At 40.5% G+C, this 14,515-nt stretch overlaps 2 protein-coding genes across 2 annotated transcripts; one reads left to right on the forward strand and one right to left on the reverse strand.

Moving 5' to 3' along the window:
• The first annotated feature begins 5 nt into the window (after nt 1–5).
• On the forward strand, nt 6–10,281 carry pelo (pelota mRNA surveillance and ribosome rescue factor). The gene is made up of 13 exons (XM_004574959.6): nt 6–320; nt 754–846; nt 1,943–2,093; nt 5,292–5,382; nt 6,289–6,452; nt 6,912–6,972; nt 7,362–7,523; nt 7,608–7,654; nt 7,852–7,925; nt 8,012–8,083; nt 8,464–8,538; nt 8,718–8,749; nt 9,795–10,281. The coding sequence occupies exons 1-13, from the start codon at nt 280–282 to the stop codon at nt 9,887–9,889; spliced, it is 1,158 nt and encodes a 385-aa protein (XP_004575016.1). The 5' UTR covers nt 6–279; the 3' UTR covers nt 9,890–10,281.
• Nucleotides 9,643–14,191, reverse strand: paqr4b (progestin and adipoQ receptor family member IVb). Its single transcript, XM_004574961.6, has 3 exons — nt 13,894–14,191; nt 12,749–12,967; nt 9,643–11,714 (listed from the first exon to the last, which is right to left on the reverse strand). Exons 1-3 carry the CDS (start codon nt 14,060–14,062, stop codon nt 11,281–11,283), a joined length of 822 nt encoding a protein of 273 aa, XP_004575018.1. The 5' UTR covers nt 14,063–14,191; the 3' UTR covers nt 9,643–11,280.
• Nucleotides 14,192–14,515: the final 324 nt, after the last annotated feature.

Here is a 14,515-nt window from a genome sequence, read left to right on the forward strand (position 1 = left end):
TTTACTCAAACAGTGTGTTTGTATTCGTTTCGTATTTGTTGCGCAGCAAATGCTACTCCCACGGAAGTGACCATGATTGGAAGAACAGGCGACGTATTTGGGCGCTGACGCAATGTCCCAGCGCCTGGCAACACGCAGCGAGTGATTCATTGTAAAGTTGGGAGATGGCTTGGCTAATTTGTTATTTCACTAAGAGATAAACATGTCCCTTAGCCGGACAGCTGCTAACCTATATATTTTACACTAATAATTCGGTTTGTATCATACAATCATCCAACCATGAAGTTGCTCCATAAAGATATTGAGAAAGATAATGCCGGGTGAGTGAGCGCTGATGGCTAATGCTAGTAGGCTAACCAGCTTGCTGTGTTGTAGCTGACTATACATGTGTCAGTGTAGTGAGTTGCATTCCCGTGTACACTCAGAGAACGGGAGAGGTGTGGGTTTTGTATTAATAAGCCAACCGACCATTTTGTCTTAATATGTGTTAAAACTGAACCTTTACTAACATGTTACAACTTCTGGTTTAGCTTTAGCTTTACAGACTGAATTGACAAACCACACCTTAGGGAGTAAACCAAACAAACTTGTGTAAATAAATATAGTAATACACACTGTGTACTTTGGGAATTCCTGTGCCATTTTACCACCTTCGCATCTTAAATTGGGAGCATATCTATTTTTAAAAAAAATTGTATACCAAAACCACACGAGTGCAGATCCTGGCTTATTGATCACCAACGCTTAATTCAGTCAGGTGACTCTGGTGCCCGAGGAGGCGGAGGATATGTGGCATACCTACAACCTGCTCCAAGTGGGGGACAGCTTAAGAGCCTCGACTATCAGGTAATAATCAATATAATAATAATAATAATAATGGATACTTTATTGATCCCCATGGGGAAATTACTTGTTTTTCTCTGCATTTGACCCATTCACTCAGTGAAGCAGTGGGCAGCCCACTAAGCAGGCGCCCGGGGAGCAGTGTGTAGGGACGGTACCTTTGCTCAGGGGTACCTCAGGGTAGCCGTTAAGTGGATTCGAACCGCCGACCTTCCGATCATGGGGCGACCACTTTACCTACTGAGCTATCCCTGCCCTATATATATATATTACACAAAGACACAGGTGAAGCCCTGTAATAATGCAGATTTCTTCATTTTTTTCTTCATTTCATGGGTTTGTAAAATATGCTGGCAAAAGAAGTTAAAGATTAGACACTCACTGTAACAATTAAATTGCAAAAGAAAGGTTGTGTGTGCAAGACTGCTTTGTAGAAATACTTTAGAAATATATGGTATTCATGTATCCTGATTATTGTATGAATTTTGATATTATCTAATTAAGGTAGATATTAATTAGACCACACGTCCTCCATTATGATAGTAAGTCACTCGGTCAGACTAAGTTAACATTGTCTCAGGATGGTGGTGCATGGGATCAGGCCTCTTGTTTGTAGTATTCCTAGAGTATCGGAATTTATTCAATAAAATATCATATTTAGTCTTCGTGTAACAATACAATATCACCACGTCAATTTTTCCCCTCCACCTATAATCTTTAATAAAAGTTCTAGTTATATCTGCAGTGCAAGTTTCCATTTTTGAGTATTTGTATCGGTATTCCATTCAGTGTTGGTGGGATCATTGTAGTTGATATACCAGAATGTTCAAGCAAACAAACAAACAAACAAAAAAACACCCACATCCCTCGGGCAGCATTGATGTAGCTGTAACTCAAGTTTATGCCTCTTTGTGACTCAGTGTGTGGAGCGATGCTCTGACACCGGCGTGAAGTTGTGTTTATTATAGTCATTCTGTGTTATTCAAGGATTGTTATAGCTTTCAGCATTACTCTTCTACCTTAGTGTTTTGTTCTGAAAAATACACAGCTCATCATCAGTGCAGCAATTAAAGCTTCGGCTTCTGTCCTTTTCCCACAGAAAGGTGCAGACCGAGTCCCCTACAGGAAGCGTGGGCAGCTCGAGAGTCCGAACTACTCTGACGTTGTGTGTGGAGACTATCGACTTCGACACCCAGGCCTGCCAGCTGAGAGTAAAGGGAACTAACATAGAGGAGAACCAATATGTCAAGGTCTGAGTTTTATAAACACTCTTGTAAATGGGCTGGGTGAAATATTTACTATTTTTATTTTCTGTTTCCTATATGAACCTGTCTTAAATTAAAAAAAAATGCACTTGCCCTCCGTCTGTGGACAATACAACGACATCATTGGCACCTTTTACATATTCTGCACGCTGTAGTGAAGAACAGTAGGATCAGCTGGCTAGCAATAGCAGGAGTCAATGCAGCCTTTGGAAAATGGTTTAGACCACACTCCATACTTATTTTCCAGCATCTGAGTGAAGACTGGTTGTTCCACTGTGTCAGTGTGGTTATGTCAGGACTGACATAAAAAGCATCGTCTGTCTTTTATTATAAGTGACACCAAAATGTCTGGAGATGTCTGGAGCCTTGAGCTCCTCCATACCTGTTTCATGCCCTGGAGGTCGGGGCTGTGGCTCCCCACACCCTCTAGCACATACAGTGGGGCAAAAAAGTATTTAGTCAGCCACCGATTGTGCAAGTTCCCCCACCTAAAATGATGACAGAGGTCAGTAATTTGCACCAGAGGTACACTTCAACTGTGAGAGACAGAATGTGAAAAAAAAAAATCCATGAATCCACATGGTAGGATTTGTAAAGAATTTATTCGTAAATCAGGGTGGAAAATAAGTATTTGGTCAATAACAAAAATACAACTCAATACTTTGTAACATAACCTTTGTTGGCAATAACAGAGGTCAAACGTTTACTATAGGTCTTTACCAGGTTTGCACACACAGTAGCTGGTATTTTGGCCCATTCCTCCATGCAGATCTTCTCGAGAGCAGTGATGTTTTGGGGCTGTCGCCGAGCAACACGGACTTTCAACTCCCGCCACAGATTTTCTATGGGGTTGAGGTCTGGAGACTGGCTAGGCCACTCCAGAACTTTCAAATGCTTCTTACGGAGCCACTCCTTTGTTGCCCGGGCGGTGTGTTTTGGATCGTTGTCATGTTGGAAGACCCAGCCTCGTTTCATCTTCAAAGTTCTCACTGATGGAAGGAGGTTTTGGCTCAAAATCTCACGATACATGGCCCCATTCATTCTGTCCTTAACACGGATCAGTCGTCCTGTCCCCTTGGCAGAAAAACAGCCCCATAGCATGATGTTTCCACCCCCATGCTTCACAGTAGGTATGGTGTTCTTGGGATGCAACTCAGTATTCTTCTTCCTCCAAACACGACGAGTTGAGTTTATACCAAAAAGTTCTACTTTGGTTTCATCTGACCACATGACATTCTCCCAATCCTCTGCTGTATCATCCATGTGCTCTCTGGCAAACTTCAGACGGGCCTGGACATGCACTGGCTTCAGCAGCGGAACACGTCTGGCACTGCGGGATTTGATTCCCTGCCGTTGTAGTGTGTTACTGATGGTGACCTTTGTTACTTTGGTCCCAGCTCTCTGCAGGTCATTCACCAGGTCCCCCCGTGTGGTTCTGGGATCTTTGCTCACCGTTCTCATGATCATTTTGACCCCACGGGATGAGATCTTGCGTGGAGCCCCAGATCGAGGGAGATTATCAGTGGTCTTGTATGGCTTCCATTTTCTGATGATTGCTCCCACAGTTGATTTTTTCACACCAAGCTGCTTGCCTATTGTAGATTCACTCTTCCCAGTCTGGTGCAGGTCTACAATACTTTTCCTGGTGTCCTTCGAAAGCTCTTTGGTCTTGGCCATGGTGGAGTTTGGAGTCTGACTGTTTGAGGCTGTGGACAGGTGTCTTTTATACAGATGATGAGTTCAAACAGGTGCCATTCATACAGGTAACGAGTGGGGGACAGAAAAGCTTCTTACAGAAGACGTTACAGGTCTGTGAGAGCCAGAGATTTTCCTTGTTTGAGGTGACCAAATACTTATTTTCCACCCTAATTTACGAATAAATTCTTTACAAATCCTACCATGTGGATTCATGGATTTTTTTTTTCACATTCTGTCTCTCACAGTTGAAGTGTACCTCTGGTGCAAATTACTGACCTCTGTCATCATTTTAAGTGGGGGAACTTGCACAATCGGTGGCTGACTAAATACTTTTTTGCCCCACTGTAGGTGTCAAACTCTGGCCCGCGGGCCAAGCCATACCAAATTACTATTAGAGCTGGCTTACTGGTATTATACAGCTAATATATATATTGTTTAGTATTAAGCTTTGCTTGTTCCATATTCAGTTTTTCAGCAAAACGTGTTTGAGTCTATAAGAAAAGATTCATTCTTATATCTGGAGGAATAAATATATTTCAATAAATATTAGCGTTAGCCCACGACTTTGTTCCAGTTTTGAATTTTGGCCCACTGTGTATTTGAGTTTGACACCCCTGCTCTAGCAGATCATTACATGAAGGAACCTTTTAAATACAAGCGCGCTCATGCTCACAGGTGTACACACAGGTGCTCACAGACACAAAATACACCCTTTTTGGCTCCGATCTCAAAGAACACTGTGTGCTGTAAATCTTATGTGCTGCATAATAATGATATATTATTATGATATATTATTTAGATGATATATATATAGAGATATGTTTTTTTTTTGCCCCCCCCCCCCCCCCCCCCCCCTTTCTTTTCTCCTTTCTTTGCCCTTCATCACTATTCCTCTTCCCCGCTGTCTTTGTTTCCCTCCCTCCCCCCGGTCATGTCTGTCCTGTCTGTAACAACTGAAAATAAAATAAAATAAATAAATAATAACAACAAAGGTCAATCAAATGGAGCAATACGGCAAGGCAGGGATGGTCCACTTGGTAAAGTAATTCTGTTGGGCTTCTCTTTTTGCCTTCAGACAATAATTCTGATGGCAAAAGAGCCAAACGGGACAGGCAAAAAAATTATAAAAAATAAGTGACACCAAAACGAAGCAACTAATGTCAGCTGCTTTTCTGCTGTGGTTTTCTTCTTGACACCAGATCCATTATCTGATTTATAGGTTGAACATTGTTTGTTTTTTTTACTTTTATAGAGCATCGTAGGTTTGTCTGTTTACTTTTCACCAAGAAAGCTCCCCCATCAACAGCTGTCTCAAGAACCAATGTTTCTGTCTTTTACGGTCTCTGATTTTATGACTTTGTCATGTTGCACAAAAGCAGAAATTAACCGATTTAATCTCACGTACCACCCAACCCTGGGATGCAGGCTAACTTGTGTTTGAAATGAAAAGTAGTTGTGATTGTGTTGTATTTTTTTGCTCTTCAGATGGGGGCTTATCACACTATTGAGCTTGAGCTCAACAGGAAGTTCACTCTGGCTAAAAAGAACTGGGACAGCGTCGTGCTGGATAGAATTGGTAAGCAGATGCTACCTCAGTATTCCGACCACCAAAACAACTATAAACTGTTTACTGCTATGTCTGACTGTCAATTATTTTAAAGCATGTACTTCCTACCACAACTAGTCACAAAGACTCTTAAGCTGTATATAAATACATACATACATACAAGTTTTTTATATATATATATATATATATATATATATATAACATCTTACTTGTTTTCTGATGAAGATGGCTGCCCCTCATTGAGCCTGGTTCTGCTGCAGATTTCTTCCTGTTAAAAGGGAGTTTTTCCTTCCAACTGTCACCAAGTCCTTGCTCATAGGGGGTTATCTGATTTTGGGGGGTTTTCTCTCTGATATTGAAGGGTCTTAACCTTACAACATAAAGGTGACAGTTGTTGTGATTTGACACTAAATAAATAAAATTGAACTGATTATAGCAGATAGAAATTTCTTGGCTTTGGTAACTGTTCTCAAAATTTCTGCAGCTGTTTGGCTAGTTTTCTCATTTTATTCAGATTTGTTCAAATTCAACAGGCTGTCAACAGTTCTCTTATAAGATATACTTTGAGTTAATCGTTAATAGTGTAGGGGTTTACACATTCACGCAAAAAGGGTCCACAGTTCGATCTCAGCAGGCGAATAAAAGATCAGCTCAAAGTAGCTTTTACTATTTTTATATCAACCTTTTTTATTCTTGAAATAAACAGTCATAAACAAAACAAAGACCTTTTCTTTCTAAAATTCTGGTCAAGCAGTGAAAGCTTTTTCCAGATGGCAAAAATTGTAAGTCGAGTGAATAAAATCACCGAACACTTTATTAGGAAAACCACCGTAGAAGATGTTGGAAATTTTGTCAATTACGTTTTAAATATAACTTCTTCTTTTTGTTTCCATTATATCATTGTCTACGTTTTAGATCAGGCATGTGACCCGACCCAGAGGGCAGATGTGGCTGCTGTGGTAATGCAGGAAGGCCTGGCCAACCTGGTGCTCGTGACACCTGCCATGACGCTGCTTCGTGCAAAAGTGGAAGTCACCATTCCCCGTAAGAGAAAAGGAAGCTGCACACAGCACGACAAGGTAAAAATGATTTATAGGCAACTGATCAGCTGTTAGCGAATTGGGAGCTCTAAAAGCAAGCAAACGGGAATGAAGTGACGTTTTGAAAAGGGCACAGTGTCAAATCTGAATATGAAGATACAGCTAAAATGTACACAGTGTGCCAACCCAATTATAATTTTCATATTGCGTGAGTGTTTTGGTGTAGATGTCATGGGAGTTAAGAGCTTACTGACTAAAACAAAGTAGGCAGATATACACATTCAAATATATTTAAATGTTTTTAAATGGGATTGAGTGGAGTTCAAGTGGATTACATTTCTCTTTAGCCTCAGGAAGTCAACCTCAGTTTTTTTGTTTGTTTTCTGTGATATTTCTGTGATAGTGTAACAAAAAATTTGGTTGTCCCCTTTCTTTGGGGATGTAACACTGAGAGAGTTTTTCATCCTGTGTGCTTACTGTCAAAGTGTCTGTTTGCAGGGACTGGAGAAGTTTTATGAAGCTGTGATGCAAGCCATTCTCCGTCACATCAATTTTGATGGTAAGGCTGTTGTGTGCGCGTAGACACTTCTGCCTTTTTTTTTTAACTTATTGTAACAGTTCCAGTTTAATGTTTGCTGTGAAGCTTTCATTCATGGTGATGTGCACCATTGTGTTTTGTTCCTGAAACTGTTTATTAATGTTATAACTTAAGAAGACTTTTCACTCTCACTGGATATTTTTCAGTGGGATCATACATGTTTTAGAGTAGTAACCTCTATTTTCCTGTAAACATAATACCTTTTATTAAATTGCTTCTGTGTTTTACTACATATATAAATCTAGACAGATGTGGATGTAAACTGCTGGTTCAGGTAGTTTCTCTTTACAGAAGATATCATTTAAAAAGAGTTGAGATTTAGATTTTTTTTCTTTCTTACTTTCTGCCAGTTGTGAAGTGCATCCTGGTGGCCAGCCCAGGCTATGTGAAGGACCAGTTTACGACCTACCTCTTTAATGAGGCGGTACGGCAGGACAACAAGATCCTGCAGGAAAATCGGCCCAAATTCATGCTGGTCCACTCATCGTCAGGTCATAAGTACTCACTCAAAGGTAGGAGCTGCTGCCACTTGACAGCGAAGTTAAATTGATCTCATCATAAGGTGAAAACTCACTGAGACAACTGTTGTTTTGCAGAAGTCCTTTCTGACCCCACTGTGACAAATAGGCTGTCTGATACGAAGGTGACTATGCATCCTGTGATTTAAGAGTTTGTGCATATTTGTGCATATGATTGCTAAACTGTGCACACAGCTTTTTAAACTCTGAGCAAAAAACATTTTTTTTTATTATAAATTGTATTAATCTGTGTGGAATTATGAATTATTTTCACTGGAGACATAAATAATTTTGACCTGTTGTTTTGTGTCTTCCTCCTCAGGCAGCCGGAGAGGTGAAAGCCCTGGAGGACTTCTATAAAATGCTGCAGCATGAGCCTGACCGAGCCTTCTACGGGTGCGTGCTTGATGATGGAATGTAACAGTTAACTTATATTGTTAACACTGATTATAAACAACCTGCATATCTTTGCATCCTCACAGCCTCGCTCATGTGGAGAAAGCTGCTGAGGCCCTCGCTGTCGACACCTTGTTGGTAAGCGACAAGTTGTTCAGGTAGGTGTGCATGAGGGATGCTTTTGACAGGCAGTGTTATTCTGCCTCGTTGCTGCTGTTGTTTATGTGTAACATGTTCACTAACATACTGATGAGTACGTTCAAAGAACTTTTCCTTTCTGTGTTTTTATTTTTGTCATATCAGTATAACGTTACTAGGGTGGATGCACATACTGAACACAGCCAAGATCAAATAATGACGTCAGCATATGTACATGTATACGCTCCGAGCAGTCAGTCTTTAGACTGCTCTTCTTTAAACACTTGATTTATGACAGCTTTCTGGGACTTCTATGTTATAAAAAAAAAGAGGATATCCTTAAAATCGTCATTACGGGCCCACAGTTCTCCCAATTTCAATGCTTAATTTGTTTTGTCAGGCATCAGGATATCCCCACCAGGAGTCGCTACGTTCGCTTGGTGGACAATGTGAGAGACAATGGTGGCACTGTCAGGTAACTTTGTAAATACTATGTTTGTAGACTTAAAAACTGAATTTTTGTTATGTACTATATGTGACAATTTTGTTAAAAGTAGAAATGCAGGCTCCTGTAGATTTACATGCTGGCTAGAACATGTTTAAAGTACTTTGGAAAACATCAGGCTAATGACTTTTTCTCTCTTTTCCATGCAGAATATTCTCAAGCCTTCACGTTTCGGGTGAACGTAAGTTATTGCTCCCTTCATGTAGTTGAAGTTAACTCTTTAGCTCTCTCAGGCTCTAAGGAGCTGTCGTTTTTCAACTTGATGTCCTGTCACGTTTGTTTTCAATGCGTAAAAAAAATCCCCCATAGATTCCCATTACTATCACTACAGCCACAGTACTGATACCAACAGTGCCATCCTTACTTCCTCAGTTTGACAAGTAACTTCTCACAGTCCTGTCCCTCGCTAAAAGCTGAAGTAGTTGAAGTTCATGAACCTGAACAAGACTTTAGGAAAACTGCAACAGCACTAAAGTATTGAACTGCTGTCATTACGTTAACATTAGTCGGTTAACTGTTAGCAATTACTTGCGCCTAGGGGTGACAATCTGGTCTTCTTCTATTGCTGGTCCCAGATCTGGATATATTGGAGGGTTGGGCCACAACCTAAAAATGCTCTTGTTGTTCATATGTGAACCTTACAGTTGATGTTAATATACAGTTTTTGGACTACATCAGGCAACTTCTAAAAAAATGCCTCTTAACTTTTTTAGCATTTTCGTCTGGATTTGATTTCACATGAACATTTGCAGTGGATTGCATAGGATTTTTTTTTAATCTGATACCATCATGGTTTAAATCCATGTCTGCTAATTTGTTCTCCTCTTCTGCACTGGTTTTGTTGATGTATAGCTACATCACTTAAGCCTCAAAAAACTGTATCTGGCCTGTATGGTCATCCCTGGCGGAGCGACACTGAAACAAATGGGAGCATTTCTGTGCACCTTTTTTTCTGCAGGGTTTGTTACTTAACATGAAATCACTAATAAGAGTAAAATAATGAAAAATAAAGCGTAGGATTAATTTACCGCTGTCATTTGGACTCAGTGAATTGATGACGCCACACACATAAAGTGATAATCTCACTCTTTATTGATGTCTTACTCAAATAAGAAGTCAAGAATTTGTGCTACAACTGCACCGATTGGATTTTTATAATTAAATATAAAGCCAGTCCGCAGTACAGGATGTGTCACCTTTTGATTTATTCTGGACTGTCTCACCAGAACTGACTCAGCTGAGCGGGGTGGCTGCCATATTGCGGTTTCCCATCGCCGACCTTTCAGACGCCGAGGACAACAGTAGCTCAGATGAAGACTGATCCACACAAACACCCCAGACTTCTCCCGATACCCGCCCTCAGTTTTGCAGATAAACATGGGAATGTTCAATGTGTTATGAAACAACGAGTCGTGAGAAATTCCACCCCTGTAACAGCCACATCTTTTACAAATCAAATGAACATGCCTGATTTTCTAAAGTGGCCATAAATTCACTTAATTTTGATGCAGTTTTGATGGTTTTTAAGCTAAAGACAGAAAATCCTCAATTCACAAGAAGGGCAGTAAGATGAATCTAACATTTTTTTTTTTTTGCCAAGTCACAAAAACCCATTCATTTTAAATGATAGCAATAGCAAAATAAGTGACTTCTTGAGTCAAGTGTACATACAATATATCTTTCTTGCAATTAAACAGCAGAAGCATGCAACTACTCCTGTTATTTCTCTCGTTTATCACCATTCATGGGTTAAATACAGATTGGACCAAGATATAAAAATAGATATTTTCTTTCTCACAGTTATTTTTTTTCTTTCATTTAAAAAACTATTTAAGGGCATTACACCCCCAAACTACTGCATATCGACCTCTATAAATCAAGTATGTTCAGGATTTTCAATTAGATACAATGATGTGATTTACAGTTAGAACACTGTAGGTTCCTCTTATTCTTCTTTGGCAAAATGTCAAATTATGAACTTCCCCTGTGAAGAATTTCAGCAGCTAGGACTAAAGTGCATTTTTTAAATGTAACTTTAAGAAAAAAACACAATTTGCTTCTGTATATTAACTTCATATTTATTGACTTTCCCTTTTAATTTAGCTTTTTATGTAAACGTTACATTTAAGAATAGGGGTTTTTTGTGGGGACTTTTTTCCCCTTTGCATTTTTCAACCTTATTTTATACACATCAGTATTTAATTGTCAGATTTATTGAAGCACTTCTGCTTCATTATCTGAATAAGGGGCTGTGATTAAATAAGTGTGAATGTAACTTCTAACTAAAGCTAGCTACTTTAGATAGGCTAGCTAAGTTAGCTAACGTAGTTACGTTACCTAGAGTGGGGTTATCTAAAGCTAGCTAAACTAGTTAGCTAGAAAATTAAATAAATTGATAAGTTAGGTAATTAGAGAAATTATACATTGAAAATTAAATGGGAAGGTAAATAAATGGGGGAATACAAATGTAAATATGGAAATAAATCAAAACATTTATTTTTATATCCGATTTTATAAACGTATTAATGGCTATATTAATTTACAGTAGTTATTTTTGGGCAGTTAATGGCATATTTCTTTAATATTTTAATATATATATCTATAGAGTATTGATTTTGGCAGTTTCGGCCCTCCATATACTCCTCCCTCACTGAATGCTAAATTCAAATGTAGCCTTGACTGCAAGCATGCGTGAACTAGCTGCACTTGGCATCACTCAGCAGGACACTGGTAGCTCTTAATCCAGGCTAAATCCTCCAGTGTGCCCCAGTGTAGGTAGATAATTGAGCAGATAACCATGACATGCATTATCTGGTGGCTGTTGCCCCAGTTGTCAAACAATCCTGGTTTGAAGCGCTCAGGGATCTGGACAATGTTGACAAGCCCTCCCAATAAAGCTAGACAGTCCATGATGACAAAGAGACGCAGGGAATTTGGGCTTCCTACCCCGCTGCCATAAACCCGAAACAGGAAGAGGCTGAAACGGAACAAGGCCTGCCAGACAAACGATTGCAGGCGCCGGACGTTAGTGCGGGCAGTGGTGGCACAGTAGATCCCGTGGGCTGACAGGAGGATATAGACCAGCAAGGCAGTCTGTTGCACGATTGGGTAGCAGAGGAGGGTGATATGAATGATAGGAATTGCCCCTGGAGAGATAATGCAAGGTTGCTGTTACTGGCATTGTTGTCAGCATGGTTATTTTTAGTCAACACTAAAAATCGTTTGGTATCTTGTTATTTTTGCTGTTGTTTTTCAGAAGCAAATGTTAACCATTAGGTCGAACTAAAGAAAAAAAATCAGGAGTGATCCAGGGTTCCTCTGAAAAACACAAACTTTATGGCAATCAGTCTGATATTTATTGAGGTCTAGCCTTAAAGTTGTGGATAATCCCATGCACTGTTAAATGAGGCTTGACTTTGACTTTTGGTAGGCTTGAACTATCTTTGCAAAAGACTTTACATGAGACTTTTAGGCTTATTGACCGACTTAAGTGATTCTGGGAGGAACTGTTTAATGTTCAATATCTTTAATCTGCCTGAAGACTTAATTGGTTGTTTTTAAGACCACCACAGTATTTTGTCCATTCTTATTCACGTTCACACTCCTGTCAGAGCTTTGAGGTCTGCTAATCAGACAATCCTCAATACTCCGAGATCTAGACTAAAGGGTTAAAAACTCGGTCGTTGGTGGGACTACTGCTAGAGAGAGTTGCTACTCCACATCAAAAGAGGCCAGTTGATTTGGGTCAGGTATTTGACTAGCATGCCTCCTGGGGACCTCCTTGGTGAAGTGATTCAGGTATGTCCCACTGTGAGGAAGCTCTGAGGCTGACCAGAAAAGATTATCTCTTAGTTGGCTTAGGGAATGCCCTGGTGTCTCCCAAGAAGAACTGGAGGAGGTGGGTATCTACTAACACTGCTACCCCTGCAACCTGGACCTGGATAAGAATTAGAAGATAAGAAAGAAATGTGGATGCAGGGGCACCCCTGAATTGTATCAAAACCATAGTATTCAGCATTTCTAAAATTTTGTTGTAACTTATTAGTGCTTGTTAATGGCTTGAATTCCAAAAACTTAAAACTTGAAAACATCTTAGTTATGACCAGTAAGCCCCTCTGGTCCCGGTCTTAGCATCAGGAGCAATCTCTGCGGTTACATTTACTTTCTTTCGTCAACCTACCGAGGGTGTTAACTAGGCAGACGCCGACCATGTCCAGGGAGAGCAGCGTGTCGTACACGTGTTCTCCTCCCACGTGGTTCATGAACAAATGGTAGACCACTGATCCCATGGTGGGACAGAGGCAGGCCAGATAGTGGACAACACATATCCAGATGCTGTCCACCTCCTTCCAGGGGATACTAAAAGGTAGCAGCACCAAGAAAAGGAAGAAAGGAATTCCTGAAATGACAGGAAGATGGAAAAAGAACATCATTATTTTTCTGAAATCTGCAGAATATAAAAATAATTTGTTGAGTATTTTGAGGTATGTGCCACTGCTGTAGGTTAGTGTCAGCTTAATTTGTAGTGGCATTTTAATCACAGTACCTTAGTGCAACACATAGAAGTACCGCCTGTTGCAGAACAATATGAGGAATTCAATGGACCGAAACGGTTCCTCTGTCTAATTGTAATTTTTACTAGAAATGAGTAGTTGGTTACATACATAGAGAAGCTCGAGCAGCACTCTAATGCTAATATGCTTCACTTCCCCTTAGTAAGAGTGTTAGGTTTAATGAACTTATGGAATAGCCATGTTGAAAATGGGGCAAGAAGACGACAAGGCCTACTGAAGTTCAAGGCTATGAAGTTTCTAGTTTGTGCATGGACCAATTTCCCTTTTTTGCAGTTTTTTTCCATGAGCCAGCCTTGAAAAGTTTCACATTAAAACCAGAACTTTTAAAGATTTCTTAACACATATCTTATTCTACAGCAGCTCAGAATCTGTGCAAAGTTGTCTTTGGATGCTTCACTCAAGATCCGTATGGGCATTTACAGATCAGAGGTGTCGGTCACCTTCAACGGCCCAGTTAACCAGTGGACACTGTCAGGGCTCTGATTCCCAGGGCAGATTACAGCTAATACCCCATATCCTCATTACCCATCCTTATCAAGTGTGTTTGTATCTGGCCATAAGTGAGAGTTGACATGCGTGGCTTGTTTAGTTTGCGGGTTAATACGATTCAAGGTGAGAGAAACTTGCTTTGCGTATAAAGTGTAAAAATATATTTCAATAATGATTCAGGTATAGTAAGAACGGCTGCAATGGCATTTTCTAGTTTAGGTATGTATGCACCAGTTGAAAGAAGCATAACTGCTGGACTTACCGTGTGTGTAGATGTTCCCCAGCTCATTGTGCATGTAGAAGAGGCTCCTGACGCACTCTTCAGCTGTGGACACCGGCCGGTAACCCGTCAGGACATATTTGTTGAACTGAAGGTGAGCAGGAGCCTTTGCAAAGTCCAAGAGCCGCGGTCCTTTGTAAAGCACCATCATGACTTCCTGCAGCCAGTGCCCTCACATTTAGCTTCCTCACCATTTAGATCATAAAAGGGCGCACTCGGGACTCCCGGGCTGGTCTTGACCACGACCAGCCGGAAACTCTGGTCCTCAAAACCCATCATTGGACAGGTATAAGTCCATGCAAGCAACCTGTTGAGCTGGCTAAGTGGCATGATCTTGGACCAATCAGCGCACGGCCTTTATTCCTAAGCTGGGTAATCCCCCAGAAAAAGCCATGTGCACTTCTGCAGCTGCTCCTCCCTTGTAACTGACTCACACCTAACCAGCTTCATGGTTTACGTAACGCACTTTAACAAAACAGAAGTACTTCCCTTATGTACAGTAATGCATGTGTGCTTCTGTCACTCACGTTTGCTGCACCAGGCTCAAGGATTACAAATCCTTACTGGGCGGTTGTTTTCTTCGTGACTCTTAACCAGCACTGAC

This window comes from Maylandia zebra, linkage group LG8, assembly GCF_041146795.1.
Source record: "Maylandia zebra isolate NMK-2024a linkage group LG8, Mzebra_GT3a, whole genome shotgun sequence".
NCBI classification, from domain to species: domain Eukaryota; kingdom Metazoa; phylum Chordata; class Actinopteri; order Cichliformes; family Cichlidae; genus Maylandia; species Maylandia zebra.

Excerpts from the sequence above, each read along its gene's own strand:
- pelo (XM_004574959.6), top strand. The coding sequence starts at position 280 with ATGAAGTTGCTCCATAAAGATATTGAGAAAGATAATGCCGG. Across the intron at positions 7,524-7,607 it reads TCATAAGTACTCACTCAAAG|AAGTCCTTTCTGACCCCACT; the intron begins GTAGGAGCTGCT and ends GTTGTTTTGCAG. Across the intron at positions 8,750-9,794 it reads CCTTCACGTTTCGGGTGAAC|AACTGACTCAGCTGAGCGGG; the intron begins GTAAGTTATTGC and ends CTGTCTCACCAG.
- paqr4b (XM_004574961.6), bottom strand. The coding sequence starts at position 14,062 with ATGATGGTGCTTTACAAAGGACCGCGGCTCTTGGACTTTGCAAAGGCT. Across the intron at positions 12,968-13,893 it reads GGGGAACATCTACACACACG|GAATTCCTTTCTTCCTTTTC; the intron begins GTAAGTCCAGCA and ends CTGTCATTTCAG. Across the intron at positions 11,715-12,748 it reads CTGCCTAGTTAACACCCTCG|GGGCAATTCCTATCATTCAT; the intron begins GTAGGTTGACGA and ends TTATCTCTCCAG.